Here is a 26,434-nt window from a genome sequence, read left to right as displayed (position 1 = left end):
AGAGAGAGATAGGGAAGAGTTACATATTTGTAACATTTGTATTTAGAGTGGCCAAAGGTGACACAAATTGCAACTGAAGTAAAGAGAGAAAAAGACAGGGACAGGAATCATAAAGAGCTTAGCATTGTGACCCAGAAGAGTTTTCTTTTCCTTTTTTTTTTTCTTTTTTTTTTTTTTTTTGTTGTGACGGAATCTCACTCTTTGGCCCAGGCTGGAGTGCAGTGGCATGATCTTGGCTCACTGCAACCTCCACCTCCCAGATTCAAGCGATTCTCTTGCCTCAGCCTCCTGAGTAGCTGGGATTACAGGCGCATGCCACCATGCCCGGCTAATTTTTGTATTTTTCCATAGAGATGGGGTTTTGCCATGTTGGCCAGGCTGGTCTCGAACTCCTGACCTCAAGTGATCGCCTGCCTCGGCTTCCCAAAGTGCTGCGATTACAGGCATGAGCCACTGCACTCGGCCTTTTTTTTTTTTTTTTTTTTTTTCACAAATCCACTTTTATTGACTTTTCATTAGTTTAAATCCTTGAGGGGTACAGCATCACTCCGATTCTGTGTCCAATAGCCTTAGCAGGAAGATTGTTTAGGAATTTGGCATGAACCATGCTACTGTTCCCGTGGGCCTGAGTTACCTTTCCCCAGATTACTCTGGTTTTGTTTGGTTTGCCTCCAGGAGTCACCGTCTGGTTATTTGCTTTGTATACATAGCACATCTCTTGCCCAAATAGAATTCTGTTTCATCTTGAGCATAAACACCTTCAAATTTTTTTTTCTTTTTTTTTTTTTTTTGAGACAGAGTCTCGTACTGTTGCCCAGGGTGGTATGCAGTGATGCGATCTTGGGCTTGCTGAAACTTCCACCTCTTGGGTTCAAGCGATTCTCCTGCCTCAGCCTCCTGAGTAGCTAGGATTACAGGTGCCTGTCACCACACTCGGCTACTTTTTTGTATTTTTAGTAGAGATGGGGTTTCAGTATGTTGGCCAGGCTGGTCTGGAACTCCGCACCTCAAGTGATCCACCCGCCTCGGCTTCCCAAAGTGCTGGGATTACAGGCATGGGCCACTGCACCCAGCCATTTCTTTTTTTTTTTTTTTTTCCTTTTTAACAAATCCACTTTTATTTATTGACTTTTCATTAGTTTAAATCCTTGAGGGGTATAGCATCACTCAGATTCTGTGTCTAATACCTTTAGCAGGAAGATTGTTTAGGAATTTGGCATGAACCATGCTACTGTTCCCATGGAGCCCGAGTTACCTTTCCCCAGATTACTCTGGTTTTGTTTGGTTTGCTGCCAGGAGTCATAGTCGTTCTTTGCTTTGTATACATAAGCACATCTCTTGCCCAAATAGAATTCTGTTTCATCTTGAGCATAAACAGCTTCACTTTTTTTTTTTTTTTTTGAGATAGAGTCTCGCCCTGTTGCCTGGGATGGTATGCAATGACGCAATCTCAGCTCGCTGCAACCTCCACCTTCCGGATTCAAGCAATTCTGCCTCAGCTTCCTGAGTAGCTAGGACTACAGGTGCCTGCCATGATGCTCGGCTCATTTTTTTGTATTTTTAGTAGAGACGGGGTTTCACTATGTTGGCCAGGATGGTCTCGAACTCCTGACCTCGTGATCCGCCCACCTCAGCCTCCCAGAGTGCTGGGATTACAGATGTGAGCCACCATGCCCAGCTAACACCTTCAATTTTAAGAAGAGCTGTGTGTTCTGGAGACATTGCTCATAGCCAGCAAAAATGGCCTTGGACCACAGCCTTCCAGCCATATTTCCTTTTAGAAGTCCTGCTCCCAGCAGGCCTCCATAGGATCCAAGATGATGGGAAGAGCTATTTTTCTTAGTAAGTTGAGAAAATGGCTCGGTGCTTTTTGTTTTATACTGTGACTGGCCGCTAAATTAGTAGAATGATAGAATTTTGGAGTCTGTAAGATTTTTAGATGTCACGTAATGCTCCTTCCCAAGCAGTATAGTAGTCCTCTCTATGCTTCTGCTGTTACTATCACTACTGTTACTATTAATAATATGGGTGATTTTTTTAAAACAGACTGCATAGTACTTTATCTTATTAATCAATATCCTCAGTAGGAGGTTATGCAAACTTGACAGACCCCTCACTTGCCCCTATGATACTTCTGTACAAATTAGAGAAGGGCACCCCTACTTGACTTAAAAAAAAAGGGTACAAAATTATTTATTCCTCATTAATAAAAATGGTAACAAATTAGATTTGTTACAACCAGTGAATTTTGCTGTAACCAACAGAATAGCAATGACAGTATTAGTTGTCTTAAGTGTCTATATGTCATAATGAAAATAGTTGTAGGGGACTTGGCGCGGTGACTCACGCCTATAATCCTAGCACTTTGGGAGGCCGAGGCGGGTGGATCACCTGAGGTCAGGAGTTCAAGACCAGTCTGGCCAATGTGGTGAAACTCCATCTCTACTAAAAGTACAAAAAATTAGCCGGGCCTGGTCGTGGGCGCCTGTAATCCCAGCTGCAGGCTGAGGCAGGAGAATCGCTTGAACCCGAGAGGCAGAGGTTACAGTGAGCTGAGAACATGCCATTGCACTCAGGCCTTGCGCGACAAGAGTGAAACTGCGTCTCAAAAAAAGGAAAAAAAGAGAAAATAGTTGTAGCTTTAAACGGCAGCTGATGTAAATTGCATTATGTAACATCAGACTTAGCCTGTGCCCTAGTATTGAAAGGTAATAAAAAATGTTCCTTTAAGATAATCTGTGGCCAGGTGCGGTGGCTCACGCCCATAATTGCAGCACTTTGGGATGCCAGGGCGGGCAGATCACGAGGTCAGGAGTTAGAGACCAGCCTGACCAACATGGTGAAACCCCGTCTCTACTAACAGTACAAAAATTAGCTGGGCATGATGGCGCACGCCTATAATCCCAGCTACTCAGGAGGTTGAGGTAAGAGAATCCCTTGAACCGAGGGAGGCGGAGGTTGCACTGAGCCAAGATTGCGCCACTGCACTCCAGCCTGGGTAACAGAGCAAGACTCCATCTCAAAAAAAAAAAAAAAGAAAAATAGGTAATCTGTATATTAGACTGAAAAACTGCTGTTTAGAAGCACAGGCGATTTTAATAGATTTTGTTAGCTCAATAAGGAACCTTTGATTATTGAACTCATTTCTTCTTTGTAAGTCAAAGGAACAATACATTTATTATTCTTGTTAGAACATGACATTTTCTTTGGCTGTCTGAAAGTTGTTGTACTATCCTGATTTTATTAGAACAAGATATGTATTGCCATGTAGTATAATAGAAAACTGATATAATCATCATTTCCTTCTGATATCAGCATAGTTAAACTAATGACATACAATTTTAAAGCAATAAAGATTGCTAGGCTGTGAGTGGTGCCTCTTCCGATCCATTGCCCTAAGGCAGAGCACAGCTTGAACAACCGATTTTTGTGACCCTAATGATAGGAGGGTTCCTAAAATCATAACTCCAACCTCATGAGCTGGTCCATTCCATTTCTGAATGATTCTAATTGCCGTAAAGCTCTTTCTTAGGTAACCAGGTGGTGTTCTAGAGTTATAGTGGAATCATTACACATGTCTAACCCAGACAGTATAAGCTAAATCACAGTGGACTGAGTGTGAGTCTGGAGGTCCTCTCCTAGCTCTGTCACTGATAGCTGAGTAACCCAAACAAGGCACTTTATCGGATGAAATTCAGTTTTCACCTCTCTAAAATTAGTGTAATATCTTTTCCTTTCCATATTTTGAATTCTTTTTTGTTTTTATCTGGTCATGGCCAACCTAGTTAATTTTATTTGGCTCATTTGGTTTATTTATATTACTGTTATTAATGATTAATCACTGACTCTCTATTTCAGATGTCAAAATCCACAGGCAACTTCCTCACTTTGACTCAAGCTATTGACAAATTTTCAGCAGATGGTGAGTAAACATTTTTCTTATTGCTGTTCTGTAGGGTCCAGTTCTCAGATTATAGAAGACACGTTAAAATTGGTGTTTTAATTTTACTTTCTGTTTTGCTTTTAACAAAATTTTAAAATCTTAATGTTTCCTTTGTGGATGAGCAACATAATATTTAATATATAAGAATTGCTGACATGATGTGTTCAGGAACAAATCAAGCTGAAGTTAGTTTGAGTCTTCCTTTAATGAACTCAATATCATTGCTAAGATTCAAGACTTGTTTTGTAGAGATGTTGAGTATGGGCCAAGCACGGTGGCTCACGCCTGTAATCCCAGCACTTTGGGAGGCCGAGGCGGGTGGATCACCTGAGGTCAGGAGTTCAAGACCAGCCTGGCCAGCATGGTGAAATCCTGTCTCAACTAAAAATACAAAAAAAAAAAAAAAAAAAAATTAGCTGGGTGTGGTGGCGGGTGCCTGTAATCCAGGCTACTTTGGGAGGCTGAGGCAGGAGAATTGCTTGAACCCGGGAGGTGGAGGTTGCAGTGGGCTGAGATTGCACCATTGCACTCCAGCTTAGGCAACAAGAGTGAAACTCTGTCTCAAAAAAAAATGTTGAGTATGTAGGAAGCTTTTCCAAGATATTTCCTCTATTTGGTATTCCATTCTTATTAACTGAGACAGAGTCTTGCTCTGTCACCGAGGCTGGAGTACAGTGGCGTGATCTTGGCTCACTGCAACCTCCATCTCCAGGGTTCAAGCGATTCTCGTGCCTCAGCCTCTCAAATAGCTGGGATTACAGGCATGTGCCTGCGTGCTTGGCTAATTTTTGTATTTCTAGTAGAGACGGGGTTTTGCCATGTTGGCCAGGCTGGTCTTGAACTCTTGGCCTCAAGTGATCCACCCTCCTTGGCCTTCCAAAGTGCTGGGATTATAGGCATGAGCCACCATGCCTGGCCTGTATTTGGTATTCCTAAATGTGTCTTGAACCTGGGAACATTGATTTTTTCAGAAAATTGTTTTTTTGTCTGGCCTCAGTCCTATTTTATTTTTATTTTTTATCGTGTCAAGAGAAGAAATACACTATCCTGAAAGAACCATTCATTTCTTATATAATTAGTCATTGGTCATCATGGTACTTCTTTTTATTGGTCGTGGCTAACTCAGTTTGTGTTCTCAGTATTTTGACTGGACACCATAGCCAAAGACGGAACTGTATCCAAATAATATAGTTAGTCTGTTTCTTACAAGATATATAAGCAATTATGAAACCACTTTATGTATATATTAGGATTGAATAAATAAGTAAACAGATAGATAATGAGAACCTCTGCCTCACAGAGCTCACTATCAGAGAAAGAAGCTATAAATAAGTAAAGAGAAAATGCTAGAATGAGCCCTATGGGGTCAGATTGGATTTGGTGATAAAAGTATGAGCTCATGATTTTTATTTTGTGTATAGATATGTAGATATAAAACTAAACAGCTGGGTGTGGTGGCTCACACCTGTAATCCCAGCACTTTGGGAGGCTGAGGCGGGCAGATTACCTGAGATCGGGAGTTTCAGACCAGCCTGACTAACATGGAGAAACCCTGTCTCTATTAAAAATACAAAATTAGCCGGGCATGGTGGCACATGCCTGTAATCCCAGCTACTCAGGAGGCTGAGGCAGGAGAACTGCTTGAATCCAAGAGACGGAGGTTGCACTGAGCCGAGATCACGCCATTGCATTCTATCCTGGGCAACAAGAGTGAAACTCCATCTCAAACAAACAAACAAACCAAAAACATAGATATGTGTATGTATGGGTTAGTATACAAATATGAACTGTTAAGTGGAAAAGGCAAAGTGCAGAACCTGAATGCTTTGATTGGACACCAAAGCTAAAGACGGAAATAACTACATAATGAGTTCCCTCTTTTTTTTTTTTTTTTTTTGCAACCATATAGTGTTCCATTGTAGGGATATCCTACAGTTTAATTGATGGACATTTAGGTTCTTTTTTTCAATATTTTAGAATGGAAGATTTTGGTAGTACTGAGAGATGAGAATTGAAAAAGTAAAGTTTTATTAGTGGTAAACTTGTAAGAACCTAGTTTCAAAACTGAGAAAAATTCATATGCATTTGTACACATAAGGCACCACTGTGTATTCTCATGCATTAAAATGTATTTTGCTACCTCTAAATGAGGCTGAAATGTTGATAAGAAAACCACAATGAAATGTGTATCTTTATCCCCAGTTTATCATTTTCTATCTCTGCCTCATTAAAGATCACTTTATCTCATTAACTCAACATGCCTGAGAAGAAACACATATTGGTGCTTAGTGGATGCAAATCAATATGGATGGTTCGAATATTTTAACATCACGGTTAGGGATGCTACTTTTTGGTGATTTTAATTTTTGTTGTTGATCCAGGACAGTCCTTTAAAGCATTTGTTAATTTATATATGGGCTTTGCAAGTTATCCAACTGGACACATAGGACACATTTGATACTCAGTAACCATATTTTTAATGCATTGAATTTTTTTTTCTTCTTCCAGGAATGCGTTTGGCTCTGGCTGATGCTGGTGACACTGTAGAAGATGCCAACTTTGTGGAAGCCATGGCAGATGCAGGTATTCTCCGTCTGTACACCTGGGTAGAGTGGGTGAAAGAAATGGTTGCCAACTGGGACAGCCTAAGAAGTGGTCCTGCCAACACTTTCAATGATAGAGTTTTTGCCAGGTAATCTGTAGATCCCAATCATTTTGTGTTTTAGAGTTACTTAGTCCTGGTGCATTTTTAAGTTTTCTTTTCTTTTTTTTTTAAGTAAAATAAACTAATGATAATAATAGCTAGTATTCATTGAAGGCTTACTTGTGCCAGGTACTATGCTAAGTATTTTGTGTCCATTATCTGACTTTAACCTCAAAGCAACCTTATATAATACAGATATTATTAGCTCTATTTTATAAATAAAGAAACTGAAGCTTAGAACAATTAAGTATTTCCTTAAATGCCTTAAAGCTAGTAGTTGCAAACTTGGGATGTGAACTTGCTTCTGTCTGTCTTGAAAGTCTGTTCTCATAACCATTTTACCATGTTGTCTTGTTTTCGAGTAGGGCAAAATGGTTAAAGGAAAAGTAGATTAAAAGAAAAGGATAAATATCTTTGGAGTCATCCTACGCACTGGTATTATAAAGATGAATGAGACCTGATCCTTATTGTCTAGCAAGAGAGACAAACACCCAGTTTCTAAGTACAATAATAGAGATAAGGAGAATTCAGAGATGTCATGTGACTTCTGGGTTTCTTTTTTTTTTTTTCCTGAGACAGAGTCTCGCACTGTCACTCAGGCTGGAGTGCAATGGCACAATCTCAGCTCACTGCAGCCTCTGCCAGGTTCAAGCTATTCTTCTGCCCCAGCCTCCCTACTAGCTGGGATTACAGGTGCCTGCCACCACGTCTGGCTAATTTTTTGTATTTTTAGTAGAGACGGGGTTTCACTATGTTGGCCAGGCTGGTCTCGAACTCATGACCTTGTGATCCACCTGCCTCAGTCTCCCAAAGTGCTGGGATTACAGGCGTGAGCCACCACGCCCGGCCAAATTCTGGGTTTCTTGAAAAATAAACAATGTTTTCAGGGAGAGGAGAAAGTGTGGATAAGCCATGGAAAGGGTCTGATATTTATTTGAAGTACATTATCTTGTGGGCAGAGGTAGGAGATGAAACAGGTTGGGGCCAGATTAGGCCAAATTAAGAAGGACCTGGATTGGTATGAGAAAATTTTTTTCTGATATCCAGTATTAGTTATTGTAAATGCAATAATTAAAACCTGGCTATGGCCAGGCACTGTGGCTCACGCCTATAAACCAGGCACTTTGAAAGGCTGAGGTGGGAGGATTGCTTGAGCCCAGGAGTTTGAGACCAGCCAGGGCAACAAAGTGAGATCCTGTCTCTACAAAAAAAAAAAAAAAATTAGCTGGGTGTGGTGGCTTGCGCCTGTAGTCCTAGTACTTGGGAGGCTGCGGTGAGAAGATTCTTTGAGCCTAGGAGTTCGAGGCTACAGTGAGTTGTGATCATACCACTGCATTCTAGCCTAGGTGACAGAGAGAGACCCTGTCTCAAAAAAAAAAACCAAAAAACAAAAAAAAAAACAAAACTTGGCTACAACCTTAGTTAAGCTATTTTCATATTGCATTTTTGGCTTTATAAGAATAAAGTGTCCATCAGGAAATTTCTGAAGAAGCATCATTTATTGTCATAAACAGGAGCCCTAAGCAGTGTCAGATGACAGTACTTAAGGATGGATAGACAATAGAGAGATTGCAGTAATTTGTTTTAAGGAACGCAAAGATGGTGTTGTGTTGAGCAGTTTTAAATGTTCCGGGCATTGTTCTGATTTTACTGCTTAAATGAGCAGTATTTCAAATTTGTATATTAAAAAGCAGTATTTTAAATTTGTGTATGCAGCAGTTTTTTATAGCTATGTATAAGTGCCTTTAAACTGAATAACCTTTTTTTCCCCGTATTCAATAGTGAATTGAATGCAGGAATTATAAAAACAGATCAAAACTATGAAAAGATGATGTTTAAAGAAGCTTTGAAAACAGGGTTTTTTGAGTTTCAGGTAGGCTGTTGATTCTTTTGGTAGCTATAAAACATGTCAATGTGAACATTATGTATTTTCCCCCTTTTTTCTTCCTGCTATAGCACAATTACTCGCCTAAAGTGTAGACTGAAAATCCTGCCAGAAAAATTTTAAATTCTTCAATAAATTGTGATTTTAAGTTATTATCTTTGGTATTTTTTCTATTGTGTCCATTTAATTTAATAATTCTGCTCCTAGTTAAGCTATGAGCATTAATATAAAGGAGATTAAATCTAAAATTCAGCTATACTTTCCAGGAAAACATTTCAAAATTGATAAAAACGAAGGCAAAATTGTAATTAATTGCCATTAATTTGAGAGCAAGCGTTTTCTGAGGTTTTCCACAAGGTGTCAGTATTTCCTCAAGTTTGGCATTTAAAGTGCTTAAAGTAAAAATGTAGCTTTACGCAATGAGCTGTGTAAAATATCACATTGAGATTTATATAACTTGGTTTTCAGAGTTGTGGTTAAATAAGGATAAATGGCTGGGCATAGCAATGTGTTGTATTTATAGTCTTTTTTTATATTTAATATCCTATATGCTGCTAAGAGCAGTCACCCTTAATATACAGTTAAAGTTGTTCAACTTTTATGTCTCAGTTACAAACTGTCTGTAAAAAAATTCTTTTTTTGAGAATTATTAGTATAAAACTGCCATGTACTTTGGACAAAGATAAATACTTGCAGATTCTTAAAGTAAAACCTTTACAGTAATTTGTTATGGATTTTTAAAAGACTAGAAACTTAAAAATGTGTTAAAACCAAGATACTGAAATTTTTCCCTTTATTTTTATTTTAAAGAAGGTGAGGGAAATGGTAAATAATTTCAAATTTTATAGGCCGCAAAAGATAAGTACCGTGAATTGGCCGTGGAAGGGATGCACAGAGAACTTGTGTTCCGGTTTATTGAAGTTCAGACACTTCTCCTCGCTCCATTCTGTCCACATTTGTGTGAGCACATCTGGACACTCCTGGGAAAGGTACCTTTATGCATTTAAAATGTTTTGAGTGGTTTTGATTTTGGCTTCATTAAATAAGTGTTGTGCTAATATTGTTACTTAAGAGAGAAAGTCTGAAAGTGAGTAATTCAAGAGTAATGCTGGATTCAGCATCATAATTATGACAGGTTAAACCAGAGCTATCTCCTATTCAGATGGATATATGTGCCCTTATTTATATACACAACAGTGCATACATATTTTTAAAAGGTGAAAATATTGAGAAAGATATAAACAATTATGAGCTGCTTAAAAACAAAGATATAGGTGTATATTTGTGTAAGTATTCTTGTTTTATATAAAACTTCTGGCATATATAGGACTTAATATTCAGGGATAGTAGCACTCTTACTATGAATATAAATTCAGTTATTTCTCCCAGGCTTGCAGATAAATAGATTGGCTGGTTTAATAACTCCTTTCCAGCCATATTAGCTAGGCTCTTTTGTATTTTTAAATGCATGAACAATACAGAAATGTGCTCATGATCTATATACCAAATAACCGTACTTGAATACTGGATGTATTAGCAGGATAAAAACTGAGTGTATGCATAATTTATATAATAATGATTAAATTTAGGCAAATTAGCATTACATAATTTTCTTTGAAAGTGAGCATATGTGTGTGGGTATTAATATGCTTGTACAAATGGATGCTAATTAAGAATGTAGAGTCAGACTTCGCAGCTTGAATTCTAGGGAACATTAGATCAGGGGCTGTGCAAGTGTGTTATGTGTAGTCAAGTTTGAACTCTGAGCACACAATTACAGATGGTATCCTTGGTATGAAACTATAATCAAGAACCATAAAATAGTTATATTGTCTTATCTCACTGAAGGTTTTTTTGTTTTTCTTTTTTTAAAAGCCTGACTCAATTATGAATGCTTCATGGCCTGTGGCAGGTCCTGTGGATGAAGTTTTAATACACTCCTCACAGTATCTTATGGAAGTAACACATGACCTTAGACTACGACTCAAGAACTATATGATACCAGCTAAAGGGAAGGTAAAGTTTTTTTTTTTTTTTTTTTAAAGGATTATTCCTTAAAAGTTATTGATCAGATAACATTTAACAACAATGAAAGTTAAAAAGATTTTCATTAATGGTGAAGACCGTGGTGGTGTATGTTGGGGGAGGGTTTTTCTCATTTTTGGTTTATATAAAAGCTATTGAATGTTTTTCCTTTCTTTTACTGTCTAGAAGACTGACAAACAACCCCTGCAGAAGCCCTCACATTGCACCATCTATGTGGCAAAGAACTATCCACCTTGGCAACATACCACCCTGTCTGTTCTACGTAAACACTTTGAGGTGATGCTCTCAGTAGACTTTTCCCCCCTGATGGTGTTGTATGCTCCCTATGTTGTTTTTGTTTTTAGGATGTTGGCAATGTCTGGGAGAAGAAAGATAGGCAGCTTTGTTTCATTCCCTCTAGGCAGACAGCATCCTTTTGTTATTCTTGGTGGCTCTTAAAAGGGTGCTGAGGGAAAAGCTGCTGTTTTCCTCTCATTTCCGAAAAATTTATACAAAAATACATTGGATCTAGTTGAATGTAATCAAAAGAATTGGGGGTTTTCATATGTGTAGTTGAAATGATGAAATAAAAGGACAGAGTTTGCCTTTGGAATTTGTTGTAACTTGAGCAGTGGGAGTCATTCATTAAATTTATTCATTCATTATATTCATTCATTAAATTATTTCAAACCGTAACCTTGTTTATTGTTTGGAAAAAAGTGAAGCTTTGTTCTTGAGTACTTTAAATGTTGTTTGGTTTGATAATTACCTATAGAAATGTAGAGCTTGAAGACATTTTTGGCTGTGCCAGGTAATGATAAATCCACTTAAAGGGAACTCAATAACTTAGATCTAAGTTTTCCTGAAAGAAAAAAATCTATTTTTCCTCTGCATTCAAAATGTAGAAACAAAGTATGTTTATGGACTTTGGCTTTTTTGCTTAGGTTATTAAAACAGTTATTGCTAGATGCAGACCACTAAGGTGCACTTTAAAAAGAGAGACAAAATACGGATTGTGGTCAAAATGTAAAGAAGAAACGTAAAGGAAAAATTCTTAGCTTTGATATTCTAGACCATTATTGGAATTTTGCCTCAACACTTTTCATAGTTAATTAAGAAATGCTAAGAAAAGCTGCTTTTACGTTTGTAAAATTTGATAGAGAAGAGCCAATGTTTTTGTATTTCTTGTGAGTCTATTTTTATGGAGAACTATTTCCACCTTTGAGTATATATGATAGAAATAGAAGGTGGCCTTTAGAATCTGCTTGCAGATTTTGAATTAAGGTAAATAAAAGATAAAAGCTACTTTGGTTGGCACGAAAGTGAAACTACCTCAGTGGATTATATATTCATACCAGCAATTTCAAGGAAGCAGTGGAAGAACCCAAATATAATATGTAATGTCTTAGGTATTAAAAAATGCATCACCTCTGTTCTTTTTGAAGTTGTATTTTTACTTAGTATTCATTTGCTAGATAATTGAAAACAGTGGTATCTTTTGGCATTAGCAGCTGTCTTTTAGATTTTTGTATGTTTTCATCCACAAGAATGAAAAGAATGTTCATTTATAATCACGAAGAGTGTTCTTATGTTGAATGTGGCACCATTTTGGTGACATAAGGTAAAGGAGTGTTTCCCACCCTTTTTCTTTTTCGTGTGTTTCAGAGGAATATATTAACAAGTAGAATATTTTTTTCCCATGTACTTTAGTAAAAGTTAGAATTGAAAATAGATTATTTGAAATTGTATTATATGTTCCTTTTCATTTAGATTCATTCCCAACCCTTCTTTTACAATAAAGAGAAAACAAGTCGCCCAAAACTTTGAAAAGACCAGTTGCTTTATTTCTCACTCTATCGAGGGGACCGTTAATATTTGTAGAAAGAAATGAATTTAGATTCATTTAAAGCACACTTGGATTGTACTCATTAGTGATATATGATATGGACATTTATTTTTGAGTAGATAGAAATGATTCTGTTTTTAACAGGTCAATAGCTAGGGATTCTTTTCACAATTGTGGTAACAGTTTCTTCCAAGTGTCCAAAAGCAGACATTATATAAACTTGTATGATAGTTGTGTAATTTTTTATTTTAATATGACTAATAAAATGCTTTTAGAAATTTGAAAACAAGTTTTTATGAGACTATTTAGTTTCTGAACAGGAGAAATAGTCAACACAAATCACTTCTTTTTCTCTTCTAAACTAAAAAGTACGTGTTGTTAATTTATAGAGAATAGGAGAGTTCCTTCTGCATTGTTCATTCAGCTTTCACTTCCCGTGATGCTAGGGCTGGACACTTTTCTGCTGTTCTCTAAGGATTGATAGAGGCCACCATTCTATGCCTGGTCACATCTACTATTCTGCCTTATTCTTGAGACTTTTTTTTCTACATTACTCTCCCTCCTTCCTTTTTTTAGGCCAATAACGGAAAACTGCCTGACAACAAAGTCATTGCTAGTGAACTAGGCAGTATGCCAGAACTGAAGAAATACATGAAGAAAGTCATGCCATTTGTTGCCATGATTAAGGTAAGCTGTGGACCTTATGCAGCTGTGACCACATGAGCAATGGTTAGATGGGACGATAGAAGGATGGGGAAAAGCCTTGGACATAGTCTCCTGCCAGAAATCTGCTAAAATAGCACTTTTCAATCAATGACTGAGAGAAATGATCTATCAGATTTTGGGTTTACTTGTGGAATTGCTGAGTATGTGAAAAATATCATTGTGGGAGAAAAATTGGTTTAGAATTGCTGCACTGAACTATTCCCTTCATATTCTATCTTCCCTTCTTTCAAACTCTTTTGGCTTACATTAGGCTTATAGAGGCTTGCATTTCCTAGACCCTATTCCTGGAACCAGGATTCAACATTTGTATAGGTATAGCTTAATAGGGTAAACATTGGTTATAGTGGTTAGACCAGGGTGTCTCAGCATAGCTTTGTTGGTATTTTGGGCTAGATAGTTCTTGTGGGGCACTTTCTTGTGCACTGTAGGATATGTAATGGCATCCCTGGCTTCTACTCATTAGAAGCCAGTAGAACTACCTTTCCTGCTAGTTATGACAATGAAAAATATCTCCAGACATTGCCAAATGTCCGCTGGGGGCAGAATCACCTTCCACTTCTTACCATTGAGAATTATTGGGTTAGACCCTTAGTTTTCTTCCTATACGTCGCTGTTGTATTATTGGATTTCTTGACAAAAAGAAACCGAAAGAAGCCTTATATTGCTTAAGATCTCAGGCTATGGGGCCAGAAAAATCTTGGTTGAAATTCTGTGTTATCAGTCACTCCTTAGTTTTGAGACCTTGGACAAATCACTTAAATTTTCTGGGCTACAGGATTTTTCATCCATAAAATGAGGATACTGTAGAACCTAACTTTTTAGGAGTGCTGTGAGGAGTAAATAAAATAGTGTACCTAACACACTTAAGTAGCACCAGTCAAGAAGTAGGCTCAGTAAATGTTGTTTAAAAATACAAATTAGTATCTTCCAGCCTACTAAGCATATCGTGGTTATTCTTGTACTGTACTTTAATTCTTGTGTCTTCTTGGCTGCAGATGCCTGATGGAGACCAGACCTCTTAACTTCTTCAATATTATAATAGATTGATATTCTTGGAAAAGGTTTTTAATTCTCTTAGACCAAAGTCACTATTTGATCCTCAGGGTATTTTAAGTTTCAGAAGTAATTTAGAATCCTGTGTTGACCTACACTAATCAAGTTGTAATGTAAGTGCTGGTATGTTCATAGTTCATTGGTTCCCCAGTGGCTAGTGTCATTGGTCATAATGCCAAATCTCTGTCAACATGTGGATCCAACAAAATATTCCATTGGTGGTTGCAAAGGCAATTAATTTTGATGACATGTTTTAAAAGAATCCAGGGAAACCTATTTGAAAAGTAGTTACGTGTATATGTATATATATATAGAGTGTGTGTGTGCGTGTGTGTGTGTGTATAAAATGATATTAGATTCAAGAGTTGGCTTCTTTAGGATCTCATTTAAATTTGAAGAACCAGCATCAGACCGTTTGAGTGGTAATATATTTTTAAAATTATGTTGGTGATTTGCCAGGCAAATTAGTGGTTTTGCAAACTTTGGAAGGGATTAATAAATCTGGGAATAAGAAAATGACTTTCTAGCACTTCCATGAGAAAAAGAAATAGAACTTGCATAGTAAGCTAAAACAGTGAGTAGCAGGAATAATATCAGGTCACTTTCATTAAGTATAACATGTTCTAGGTAGTTATATCTGCATATGTACTTGGATCTCTAGGATTCTATTTTGCACAGCAAATATTGACTACCCAAGAAGACTAAGAATAAGAAATTATTTTTTACATGCCATGTTTGAGTACTCATGTAGTATGAGTTTTTTTTCTTTAAACTTTGCAGAAATATCTTTGGGGATTTTTTGTTTGGATATTATTAATTCACAATTCTCTGAAACAGCTTTAAGAAGGTAGTATCTCAGAAAATTAAAATTTTGTTTTTTTTGGGTAACGTAAAGGGATATTTTCACACATTTGGCTGATTCCCTGTAAAGTGAATTCTTTGGGCTTGCATGTTAAGTCAGTCTAAATAAACAATCATAAAACCGTATTTATTTTATAAATCTGAAAACCTTGTGCCTTCCCATCTTTTCAGTGCTGCCATAATCTTATAATACTTTAAAAGATAATTATTTGGAGCTAGTAAATTTCATTAACAAGCAAATGTAGGTAAAGGAAATCATGAGTCCAAGGCCTTTCCTTTAACTCCTGAAATCTGAAGATTTTATCAGTTGAGAGAAGAATGATTACTTTGGAGGAAGTATGTTTTCCAACGTATTCTTACTGTGATTTTGTTTTTCCGTACCATTTTGGCTATTAGGAAAATCTGGAGAAGATGGGGCCTCGTATTCTGGATTTGCAATTAGAATTTGATGAAAAGGCTGTGCTTATGGAGAATATAGTCTATCTGACTAATTCACTTGAGGTAAGAGGGCCAGGGATTGTAATAACCAGTTAACTGTAGTTAAACCATAATCCAGCTCTTTTATTTTATAATAAACCTTTTTATAAATTTCATCTTCTGTGTTTAGTATCTTTGTTAAATATATCAGTCGAAAATATTTTTGGAGAAAAGAAAAATGGGTGAGTATAAAAGTTGCAGGAAAAAAAGTGATATGTCATCTTATTTCATCAATTCTTAATTTACATGTAATCAATTATACATTAAAGAACTGTATGTCTGGCTATTCTACTGCAAATTATTTTTAAGAGACCTTATATTCAAATGCTTTCCAAGCCTCTCATGTTATGGAGTACTCTGAATTGTTGCCTTTTTTCCCCCCTCCCTTTTGATTTGCAGAATTGGATTAATTATAATCTTTGGTTTAGAATTGCTGCACTGATATATTGGTTCATGATATATTATGGTTCATGATATATTATGATTTGGTTCATGATATATTATGATTGTTCCATGTCTTGCCGTGTTTTTTTCCTCCCAATTTATAATAAAATGAACATCCCTGAATTTTCTACCCAATCCAGGAACTAGAACAGTACCAATAGCTTTACATATCTGTGACTTTCTCCCCATCCAATCTTTGTGCCCCACTCACAACTTTATATATAGATCGTAAATAAGCTGGTCTCAGACAACTTAGGCAAAAGGAAAAGTCATGTGCTCTAGAAAACTGTTAGAGCACTCAAAAAGTGGTCCTAGTAATAATGAAGACACTCAAGTAAAAAAAATATAGGTTTGGAATTTAAGTAAAATTGTTTTGTGAAATACGGAGATGGAAGAAAGTTGTTTCTAATTAAGTATTTTATTTTAAATGAGTTAATGAAATTAATAAATATTAAATGACATCCATTTTATGTATATCTAAATGTTCATATATATTCATGTAGGTCAAAAAACTTCTTGGATCTTTTCACTTGGACCATGCAGACACACCTTATGTTTAGGGTCATCTTATATTCAGACATATGCACTGTGCTGTATTTCTGAGCTTTTCTTCCATTTATTTAAGTGGAAGCCTTTTATTCTCAACTGATAAATTTCTGAACTTCTATTTGTCTTAAGTGGAAGCCTCTTATGCTGATTTTCATTTTATTTTATATGGCAGATGTCAGATTTCATTATAGAAAATGATAAACATGACTATATAAATAACAGTACTATGAGACATCTAAAATGAATGTTAAATAACTGATTACAGATTTCATTTAATATTTATATGGAAAATAATAAAATTGCACAGACCATTTCATGTTAACTGGAGAACCTAGTTTTGTTCTTGGTGAAATGAGGTGGTGATTAATTTGAATCACATTAAGTGATACTAATAACTTCCATTTTTTCCCCTCTGTTTAGCTAGAACACATAGAAGTCAAGTTTGCCTCCGAAGTAGAAGATAAAATCAGGGAAGACTGCTGTCCTGGGAAACCACTTAATGTTTTTAGAATAGAAGTAAGTTGAAGGAATCTCACTGAATCATTGCATTTTAAAACCAGAAGAGACCTAGAGATCATTACATCTAAACCCACATTTAAAAAATAGAACAAAGTAAGGTCCAGAGAAATTAAGTGGTTGGTTTGTTGTAGACCCCATAGATTGTTAGAAATGGGGATGTACCTGAAATGTCCTAATTCCTTGGTCAGTGCAATACTTACTTTTTCCTCAGTTTACTATTATAGGAACTATCAGATGTTATTTGTGGGTTTTAAAAATAAAAAGTATGATTTTCAAAATCTGGTTTTTATTTAAAAATACTGGAAATGTAGGACCTTTTTAGACAGTTAAAAGGAGCTTTTAAACCTCAGATGAGTCTTGGTTTGATTGTTATTCAAGGCTGTTTTGTTTTTAGTATAAACTGGATTGATGCATCATCTTAAGTTATGCTGGAATAGCTTTTTTTAACCTCTTAGTTTTTGGCTATTATTGGTGAAGACAAAAAGGTTTTGGATATTCTGTTTTTTTGTTTGTTTGTTTGTTTGTTTGTTAATTTAAGTTCTGGGATACATGTGCAGAACGTGCAGGTTTGTTACATAGGTATACACGTGCCATGCTGGATTGCTGCACCCATCTACCCGTCATCTACATTAGGTATTTCTCTTAATGCTATCCCTTCTGTTGCCCACCCCACCCTGACAAGCCCTGGTGTGTGATATTCTCCTCCCTATGTCCATGTGTTCTCATTGTTCAACTCCGACTTGGGAGTGAGAACATGTAGTGTTTGGTTTTCTGTTCCTGTGTTAGTTTGTGGAGAATGATGGTTTCCAGCTTTATCCATGTCCCTACAAAGGACATAAACTCATCATTTTTTATGGCTGCATAGTATTCCATGCTGTAAATGTGCCACATTTTCTTTATCCAGTCTATCATTGATGAGCATTTGGATTGGTTCCAAGTCTTTGCTATTGTGGCCCGTGCTGCAATAAACATATGTGTGCCTGTGTCTTTATAGTAGAATGATTTATAATCCTTTGGGTATATACCCAATAATGGGATTGCTGGGTCAGATGCTATTCTGGATCTAGATCCTAGAGAAAGGACATTCTGTTTTTTTAGTCTCAAAGAATCCATTCAGATTGGCAGCATTTGGCAAAGTCCAGGGGACTGCAATTGGGAGAGTCTGTAAACTGCCCTCCTTGTCTTGATAAGCAGAGGACTTAGATATGTTTTTTTACTTTTGCCACATTTGAAAACCCAGCAAACAGAAAAGGCCTATTTTGAAAGAATAAGGAAATCGTGATTATGGATACCTCCTGAATTTAGCATCATGTAAGGAATATGCTCATTGCATTAAGATGTGGTAGCTTTTAATAGTTCAGTCATTTGAGCCATGGAGATAGGTATATGAAAATATTCCTTATACAAATATATTTATTTCAAACCATTTTCAAGTATTCTATTAAGATAGTATGTATTTAAGTCTTTCACAAGACTCATTTGACTTTTTTCCACTTAAAAATAATAAACAGGGTTCTGGACTATGTAGCTTCTATAAGTACAACATAGGTTTATGTTTAATCTTGACCTTGCCACTTACTAGCTGTGTGACCTTGTGCTGATTTTTAATCTTTCTGGTTCTCAGCTTCTCTTTTGTGAAAAAGGGTACAAAAAAACTGCTTCAGGGATATAGAACTAACGTCGATAAAGTGCTTAGTACAATGCCTAATACATAGTAGAGATTCAGTGAATGATGGTGGTTGTGGAAGAGAAAATGTAGTTATTGTTAGTGTCCATCATTGGTGTTGATATATGTAGTTGTAGTCATCTTTACCTAGGCATTTGGTTATAAGCATGAGCTTGTACAGCTTTTCTTTCATATTTGAGTACTCCTTAGTCATGATTTTAAAATACCAGAATTAGATCCGTCTTTCATTGGGCATTGAAAACGTAGCAGAGATTCCTCCTCCCTCAGCAGTATTCAAGTTAAACAATCATTTTCTTGTTGTTTCCTAGCCTGGTGTGTCCGTTTCTCTAGTGAATCCCCAGCCATCCAATGGCCACTTCTCAACCAAAATTGAAATCAGGCAAGGAGATAACTGTGATTCCATAATCAGGCGTTTAATGAAAATGAATCGAGGAATTAAAGGTAAGTTGTTCCCCAAAACTCCCATTTGTCAATAGCTTGTAGATTTGGTGAGTTCTAAGCAGAAAGGAAAAAGAAAAGAAACCGGCTTGCTTATGGACAGCTGTGTATTATTATGGAAAAAGTACTGGGATCAGAATCAAGAAAACTATTCTTTTTGGGACTCTGTGGCTAGGTGGGTTAGTGGCTTTGCCATGTCACTTAAGCTCAAAACTGATTTTTCATTTACTAATGTGAGGACAATAGAGGGATTAGATAGTTTTCATCTTTCTTTCTAGCTCTAAAATTGTAATGAGTGATTTCTGTCTCTCAGAGATATTCAGAATCAAGGAACACATACCCTTAATATTCTAAACTAACCTGTCCAGCAGGTCTGTTCCTTGAGAAGGAAGAGAAACAGAGTAAAAGTTATTGCGTGTCTTCCATGTATTAACCATTTAATCCTTTTACAGTTCTATAATGTAGAGGGTATTCTTATTTCCCTTTTATAGATGGTGAACTGGAGGCTAAAAAGGCTAAGTAACTTGCAAAGTTTGTTTAGCTAGTAAACTCTAGATCTGGAATTCAAACAGGTCTGTTTGACTCCAAAGCTCATATTCTTTCTTCTGAACAATGTGCCTCCAGGTAAAATATGTCAGTAATCTTAACTTATTATCAAGAATAAGTCTGCATCTTTTGTGATTAGATTCAATGTAATAATTTATGGCTTTTCTTTTCGTCATCCAGCCAGGTCCTACGGTGAGCAGACTGTGAAGGGAGATAGTGTGTCTCTCTTATTTTTCTTCTGAGCTATGAAAACAAATTAATGTTGTGATTCTCTATTTTGTATTATCTGTCTTTTTTCTTTTTGATAGCAATCAAAAGTTGATTGGCCACTTTCCATCACTACAAAAATTTTCTAAAAAGATTTATAAATCCCTAACAATAACCTAATTTATGGAACTATATTAGGGTAGTAACATGAATTAAAATAGGAGACTTGAAATAGCTCTTTGGAATTCATTCTGTCATTTATTTTGTGTTCTCTTGAAGTTGTTTCCCTTCTGTGGATACTTATTGAGACACTAATATATGTAGTGTTTGTAGAGACAACTGTGTATGTAGAGACTCCTTTGTATGTACTGGGGCTTTGGGGAGTCCACAGAGTGCTGTTCATTAGGAGCTGCATCTAGTAAAGGAGTAGGGAACTAAGCTATTGAAGTGTATGATAATGTAAGGAGAAATTGCTGAGTGTAGTAAGAAAGGTACAGGTAAAATGTATAGCACAGAGGAACGTGAGATTATTTCCACTTGCAGCGATCAGGGACTAATTTATGGAGAAAATACTGTTTGGATGGGGCCTTGAACATTATACCCATAAAGGTAAGGGGAAAGGGTATCCAGGAGGGAAATACCAGTTGCTTTTGTTTCTCTGTGTACAGAGCATCAGCAGCAACAGTATACTAGGGTTAGGGATGTTGTTGTTTATAGATGTGTTTTTTAATTGTGGTAAAATATACCTAACATAACATTTACTATTTTAGTCATTTTTATGTGTACAGTTCAGGAGGCTTGAATACATTCACATTGCTGTGAAACCATCACCACCATTCATCTCTACAACTTCGTCATCATCCCAAATTGAAACCCTATACCCATTAAATAATAACTCCCATTCTCCTTCCCTCCAGTCCCTGGTAATCACTGCTCTACTTTTTTTCTTTTAAGTTTTATTTTTGACACATAAATGTACATAATTATGAGTACAGTGTGAGGTTTGGTACATATTTACAATGTGTAATTATCAAATTAGGATAATTAACATATCCATCACCTCAAACATTTATCATTTCTTTGTGATGAGAACATTCAAACAGCTGCTCTTACAGCTATTTTGAAATGTACCATATATTATTATGAACTGTAGTCATCTACTGTGTAATGGAACAGTATAACTTATTCCTCCCATTTAATTATAACTTTGTACCTGTTGACCAACCTCCTTCCAGTCCCCTCTCTTCCATCCTTCCCAGCCTCTGATAACCGTGATTCTGTTCTCTACTTCAATGAAATCAACTTTTTTAGATTCCACATATGAGTGAGATCATGCAATATTTGTTATTCTGTGCCTGTCTTATTTCACTTAATATAATGTCTTCCAGCCTCATCCATGTTGTCACAAATGACAGGACTTCATTCTTTTTTATGTCTGCATAATATTTCATTGTATACCACATTTTCTCTTTTCATTCATCCGTTGATGGACACTTAGGTTGATTGCATATCTTGGCTGTTGTGAATAGTGCTGCAATAAACATGGGAGTACAGATATCTCTTCAACATACTGATTTCATTTCTTCATTTCTTACTGGATATATGTCCAGTAGTGGGATTGCTCGATCATATTGTAGTTCTATTTTTAGTACTTTGAGGAACCTCGATACTGTTTTTTATAGTGGCTATACAAATTTACATTCGCACCACACTGTTCTACTTCCTACCTCATGTATTTGACTGTTCTCAGTACCTCATATAATTGGAATCACACAATATTTTTCCTTTTGTGTCTAGCTTATTTCACTTAGCAAAATATCTTCAAGTTTCATCATGTTATGTGCATTTATTATGTCCTCTCAGTGAACTAGGTACCATAGAATGATAGCTTCATCCTCAGAACTTATAGGCCACAAGAAGCAGAAAGAGCATGATAATGGCTTTTAAAGAAAATAGATATTTGTGTGGACCCACTGGATAGGATTATATTTATTTACTTATTTTGAGATAGAGTCTCCCTCTGTCACCCAGGCTGGAGTGCAGTGGCACAATCTCAGCTCACTGCAACCTCCATCTCCCAGATGCAAGCAATTCTCATGCCTCAGCCTCCTGAGTAGCTGGGATTATAGGCATGAGCCACCACACCTGGCTAATTTTTCTATTTTTAGTAGAGACAGGGCTTTGCCAACTTGGCCAGGCTAGTCTTGAGCTCCTGGCCTCAAGTGATCTGCCTGTCTCGGCCTCCCAAAGTGCTGGGATCACAGGGATGAGATACCGGCCCTGCCTGGATGGGATTATTATGATGTTATAGCACATAAAAGGATGTATTTCTGTATTGAAAATTGTATTATATTATGTTAAATCTACCTCTGTTTTAAATGTACTCAAATATAGCACTGACTAGGTTCTGCAGAATTGTACTGAAATGTATTTCCTATTTCTTGTCTTTTCTCATGGAGCCTTTGGCATAATTCTTATCTCCTTTGTCATACTAGCTGTGAAAAATATTATCTAAAGTGTCTTAAGTTTGATGTTAGTAGCTGTTGTAAATTTTAGAAAATAGAAACATTAGAGAGAGTTTGAAATTGCTATTCCTATAAGTATCTGCAGGAGAGATCTAACCTTGATAGTTTACCAAAAGCCCTCAGGATGCCTTGATATCTAAAAGGCCTGAGTATATTGAGTATATGAGATGGAAGAGGAGTTAAATTCAGTAACATAGTTATTGGTCTGTTTGCTGCAATAGACAGCAAATTGTCCAACTAGTGCCAGTTGTATTGAGGGTAATTATGATCTGGGTCCGGGAGGAACTGAACTAAAACTATCATTTCATTCCACAAAGGCCACTCAGTAAACTATCTGATGCTAATAAATTTGAATCACTCACAACCCATGCCATATGTGAACTAATAACTTGGAAGTGAAAGCCTTCATTTCTCGTTATCAGTCCCTAGGGACTTACAATCACTCTCATCTTTTCTCTAAGAGCCTTAAATCTTATGTAGTTGCAGGCTTAAATTTCAACAGTTTCAATGATAAGAGAAGTCTGGGATAAAAGACAGTTAAACCGCTAAGAAAGCTCTACGAATCTATGGACAGTAATGAACTACATGGTGAAACATCAAAGCAAATATGTTTTGTCACTTAGAAGCCTGATTGAGTATTAAGGTTTCTTTGAACTAGTTTGATTCAGAATTGCTTGGAATGATGAGGGAGGTCTGTTTTAGACAGAGAGAAAGAGTGTGTGTGTATGAGAGAGAGAGGCAGAGGCAGATCCGCAGTAAAAGGCCTTATGCATAAAATCTGCTGGCAGAACTTGTCACTGCATCTATAGCAAAATATTTGGTACCACTGATATGTAAGTTGAATTGCAATAGCTGTTAAAATTAATTGTATTCTTCCCCAAAATAAGATCGTGGCTGTCATGAAGATTGCGCCTGCTCTCTTCCCATTTTAATTTTCAGGGCTCGTACTGTGTCTGGGAATAGATTGTATGGTCCCTGCAGAAACTCTCCAAAGACTCTTAGACAGGGTTTGCTTTTGTGGTAGTCGCAGGTAATTGTTCTATAAGCCCCTTCTCTAAACTTCGGTCTTTGTTTCCCAAAGAGGACAGAATGCATGGATAACTTGTATTCTTGGTTGGCATGGCCGCCAGCTGCATTAAAGTCTTCTTTTATCTCTTACCCTCTTATGCTAAGCTTTGTACTCTCAAGTCAACATGAGGGAGGGTAGCTCAGGTGTGTTTCAGAAAGAAATGGGAAGTAATTCAGAAAATATCTTCTATTTCTATGGATCAGGTTAAGGATAACTAGCCATGCTACACTTTGAATGAGATATAAACCCAGAATCAGCATTTGTAGTCATTTCTGGTGTTTTTCTGCCATATGAAATAAAACTATTTGATGTTGGGAAGTCTCAGAATTGCTGAAATAAATATACTTCTTTTGGGCTCAGTTGTTGGCAGGATTGTTGACTTATAAAGTTGTTCAAGAGACAGGTGCTTTTTTTTTTTTTTTTTTTGGTCAGGCGCTAATTTTTAGCTTGCATAAGAGCAGATTAGGAAAATCTCAAGCAGGGTGGGTTTTAGAGCTCATCCTAAAGCTTAAAATCCTGAAAGCTTAAATTTCTGTCCTTTCTCTGCCTTGTCCCCGCTCTCCTTGTCTCATCAACTTGTTAATACAAATACTTTCATCTATTGAGCAAATGAGAAACTGGTAATGCCATTTCTTAGAGTAGTCATTATTTATCCAAAAGTATCTCTGAGAAAAGCTACAATTCTTGCAGGTTTAGTGTATTCCAGGGAGCTCAAGAAAGGGATAAGTTTTAGATTTTTCGATATTCTGTACAATGGTTAATTGAAGCATATAAAAATGATTTGAGAGACCATATAGGATAATGCTAAAAAATACACACAATTCTTTCTCTCTCTTAGTTTGTAATTCCAGGAGATGTCAGAATCTCTGACACTTTGATCTGGGTAAAAGCTGAAAGGGGATGAAGATTTGCTACATTTTAGCTTTGCTCCTGAGGTTGTTTTTTTTTTTTTCGACAGAATCTTGCTCTGTTGCCAGGCAGGAGTGCAGTGGCGCGATCTTGGCTCACCGCAACCTCTGCCTCCTGGGTTCAAGCAATTCTACTGCCTCGGCCTCCCAACTAGCTGGGACTACAGGCATGCACCACCATGCCCGGCTAATTTTTTGTATTTTAGTAGAGATGGGGTTTCACCATGTTGGTCAGGATGGTCTCGATCTCCGGACCTCGTGATCTGCCCGCCTCAGCCTCCCAAAGTGCTGGGATTAAAGGCATGAGCCACCATGCCTGGCCACTGCTTTTTTTGTTCGTTTGTTTTTTTTAGATAGAGTCTCACTTTGTTGCCCAGGCTGGCACGCAATGGTGCGATCTTGGCACACTGCAACCTCTGCCTTCCAGGTTCAAGCGATTTTCGTGTCTCAGCCTCCCAAGTAGCTGGGATCACAGGCCCCCATCACCAGGTCCAGCTAATTTTTTTGTGTTTTTAGTAGAGATGGTGTTTCGCCATGTTGGTCAGGCTAGTCTCGAACTCCTGTCCTCAAGTGATTCACCCGCCTCAGCCTTCCAAAGTGCTGGGATTACAGGTGTGAGCCACCGCACCCAGCGTGGCTTTTATTTAATAATCTGAAGAAAATATTTTTGTTTAGATATAACAACCAGCGTATTTAAAACGTGAGTTCTCAGACTGCTCCAGGGTTTGAGTGACTGTAATTAAATGCTTATATTGATAATTTATTTTGTTGTAGACCTTTCCAAAGTGAAACTGATGAGATTTGATGATCCACTGTTCGGGCCTCGACGAGTTCCTGTCCTGGGAAAAGAGTACACCGAGAAGACCCCCATTTCTGAGCATGCTGTTTTCAATGTGGACCTCATGAGCAAGAAAATCCATCTGACTGAGAATGGGATAAGGGTGGATATTGGCGATACAATAATCTATCTGGTTCATTAAACTCATGCACATTGGAGATTTATCCTGGTTTCTTAGGAATGCTACTACTCTGATTGTGTCTACTGATTGGCTATCAGAACCTTAGGCTGGACCTAAATAGATTGATTTCATTTCTAACCATCCAATTCTGCATGTATTCATAATTCTATCAAGTCATCTTTGATTCCTGGACCTAATAAATTTTTTTTCCCTTTCTTTGGGTGTCCAAGAGAAATGGTTTTTGCCAAACTCTTTTTAAAAAACAAATTGTTGCTATTTCCTAGAAGTTTCTGGTTTTTAAGATGAACATAAAAGTGTCAGTATGCTTCTTTTATGAGGTGTACTTTATACTTTATACTTTGGTGAAGGCTAAGGTGTACCTAACAGCTTTTTATAGTATATTCATTTATGGAGTTAGCTGTATTTTTTTTAAAAAAAAAGAAAAATAGTAAATTAGCAGCTTTTTTTTTTAAATGAAGAGAACTTCATGATGATTTAAAAGAACGAATGAGAATATTTTGACTTGACTTCAATTACTAAGTATTTTATATAAAGAACAAATAGGTCCTGCATTTTATAAGACTTTAAAGCTTTAATTATTCAACTAAGAACCAATAATGGCTACTTCAAGGCTAATATCAATAGTTTATAAGCAGTATATTTCACCTACACTAAATGTGGGCATTTTAAAAGAAGATTCCCCCCTTCCCCCCCAGAAATCTGCATTTACTAAATTTGTCTTAAGTCCAATTGTGTTTAAAGGTCATGCTGGTCGGGTGTGGTGGCTCACGCCTACAATCCCAGCACTTTGGGAGGCCGAGGTGGGCGGTCACCTGAGGTCAGGAGTTTGAGACCAGCCTGACCAACGTGGTGAAACCCCGTCTGTACTAAAAATACAAAAATTAGCTTGGCATGGTGGCGGGCACCTGTAATCCCAGCTGCTTGGGAGTCCGAGGCAGGAGAATCGCTTGAACCTGGGAGACCGAGGTTGCAGTGAGCTGAAACCGTGCCATTGCACTCCAGCTTAGGCAACAAGAGTGAAACTCTGTCTCAATCAATCAAT

The 26,434-nt window shown here is 37.0% G+C and overlaps 1 protein-coding gene across 2 annotated transcripts in view; it reads left to right on the top strand.

Annotated features, from left to right (window-relative positions):
• LARS1 (leucyl-tRNA synthetase 1) overlaps positions 1 to 25,587 on the top strand; it is a 68,724-nt gene extending 43,137 nt beyond the window's left edge. For both annotated transcript variants that reach the window (XM_019027931.4, XM_055387302.2), the window contains exons 22-32: positions 3,859 to 3,922; positions 6,452 to 6,635; positions 8,430 to 8,520; positions 9,381 to 9,521; positions 10,408 to 10,548; positions 10,744 to 10,854; positions 12,980 to 13,090; positions 15,440 to 15,544; positions 16,934 to 17,029; positions 19,028 to 19,160; positions 25,187 to 25,587. In XM_019027931.4, the coding sequence (XP_018883476.3) occupies positions 3,859 to 3,922; positions 6,452 to 6,635; positions 8,430 to 8,520; positions 9,381 to 9,521; positions 10,408 to 10,548; positions 10,744 to 10,854; positions 12,980 to 13,090; positions 15,440 to 15,544; positions 16,934 to 17,029; positions 19,028 to 19,160; positions 25,187 to 25,392 (1,383 nt within the window). In that variant the 3' untranslated portion in view covers positions 25,393 to 25,587. The remainder of the gene's footprint in view (positions 1 to 3,858; positions 3,923 to 6,451; positions 6,636 to 8,429; positions 8,521 to 9,380; positions 9,522 to 10,407; positions 10,549 to 10,743; positions 10,855 to 12,979; positions 13,091 to 15,439; positions 15,545 to 16,933; positions 17,030 to 19,027; positions 19,161 to 25,186) is intronic.
• Positions 25,588 to 26,434: the final 847 nt, after the last annotated feature.

The sequence above is a fragment of the Gorilla gorilla genome, chromosome 4, assembly GCF_029281585.2.
Source record: "Gorilla gorilla gorilla isolate KB3781 chromosome 4, NHGRI_mGorGor1-v2.1_pri, whole genome shotgun sequence".
NCBI classification, from domain to species: Eukaryota; Metazoa; Chordata; class Mammalia; order Primates; family Hominidae; genus Gorilla; species Gorilla gorilla.
Note: the sequence above shows the minus strand (reverse complement) of the source record. Positions and strands in the feature narration are given on the sequence as shown.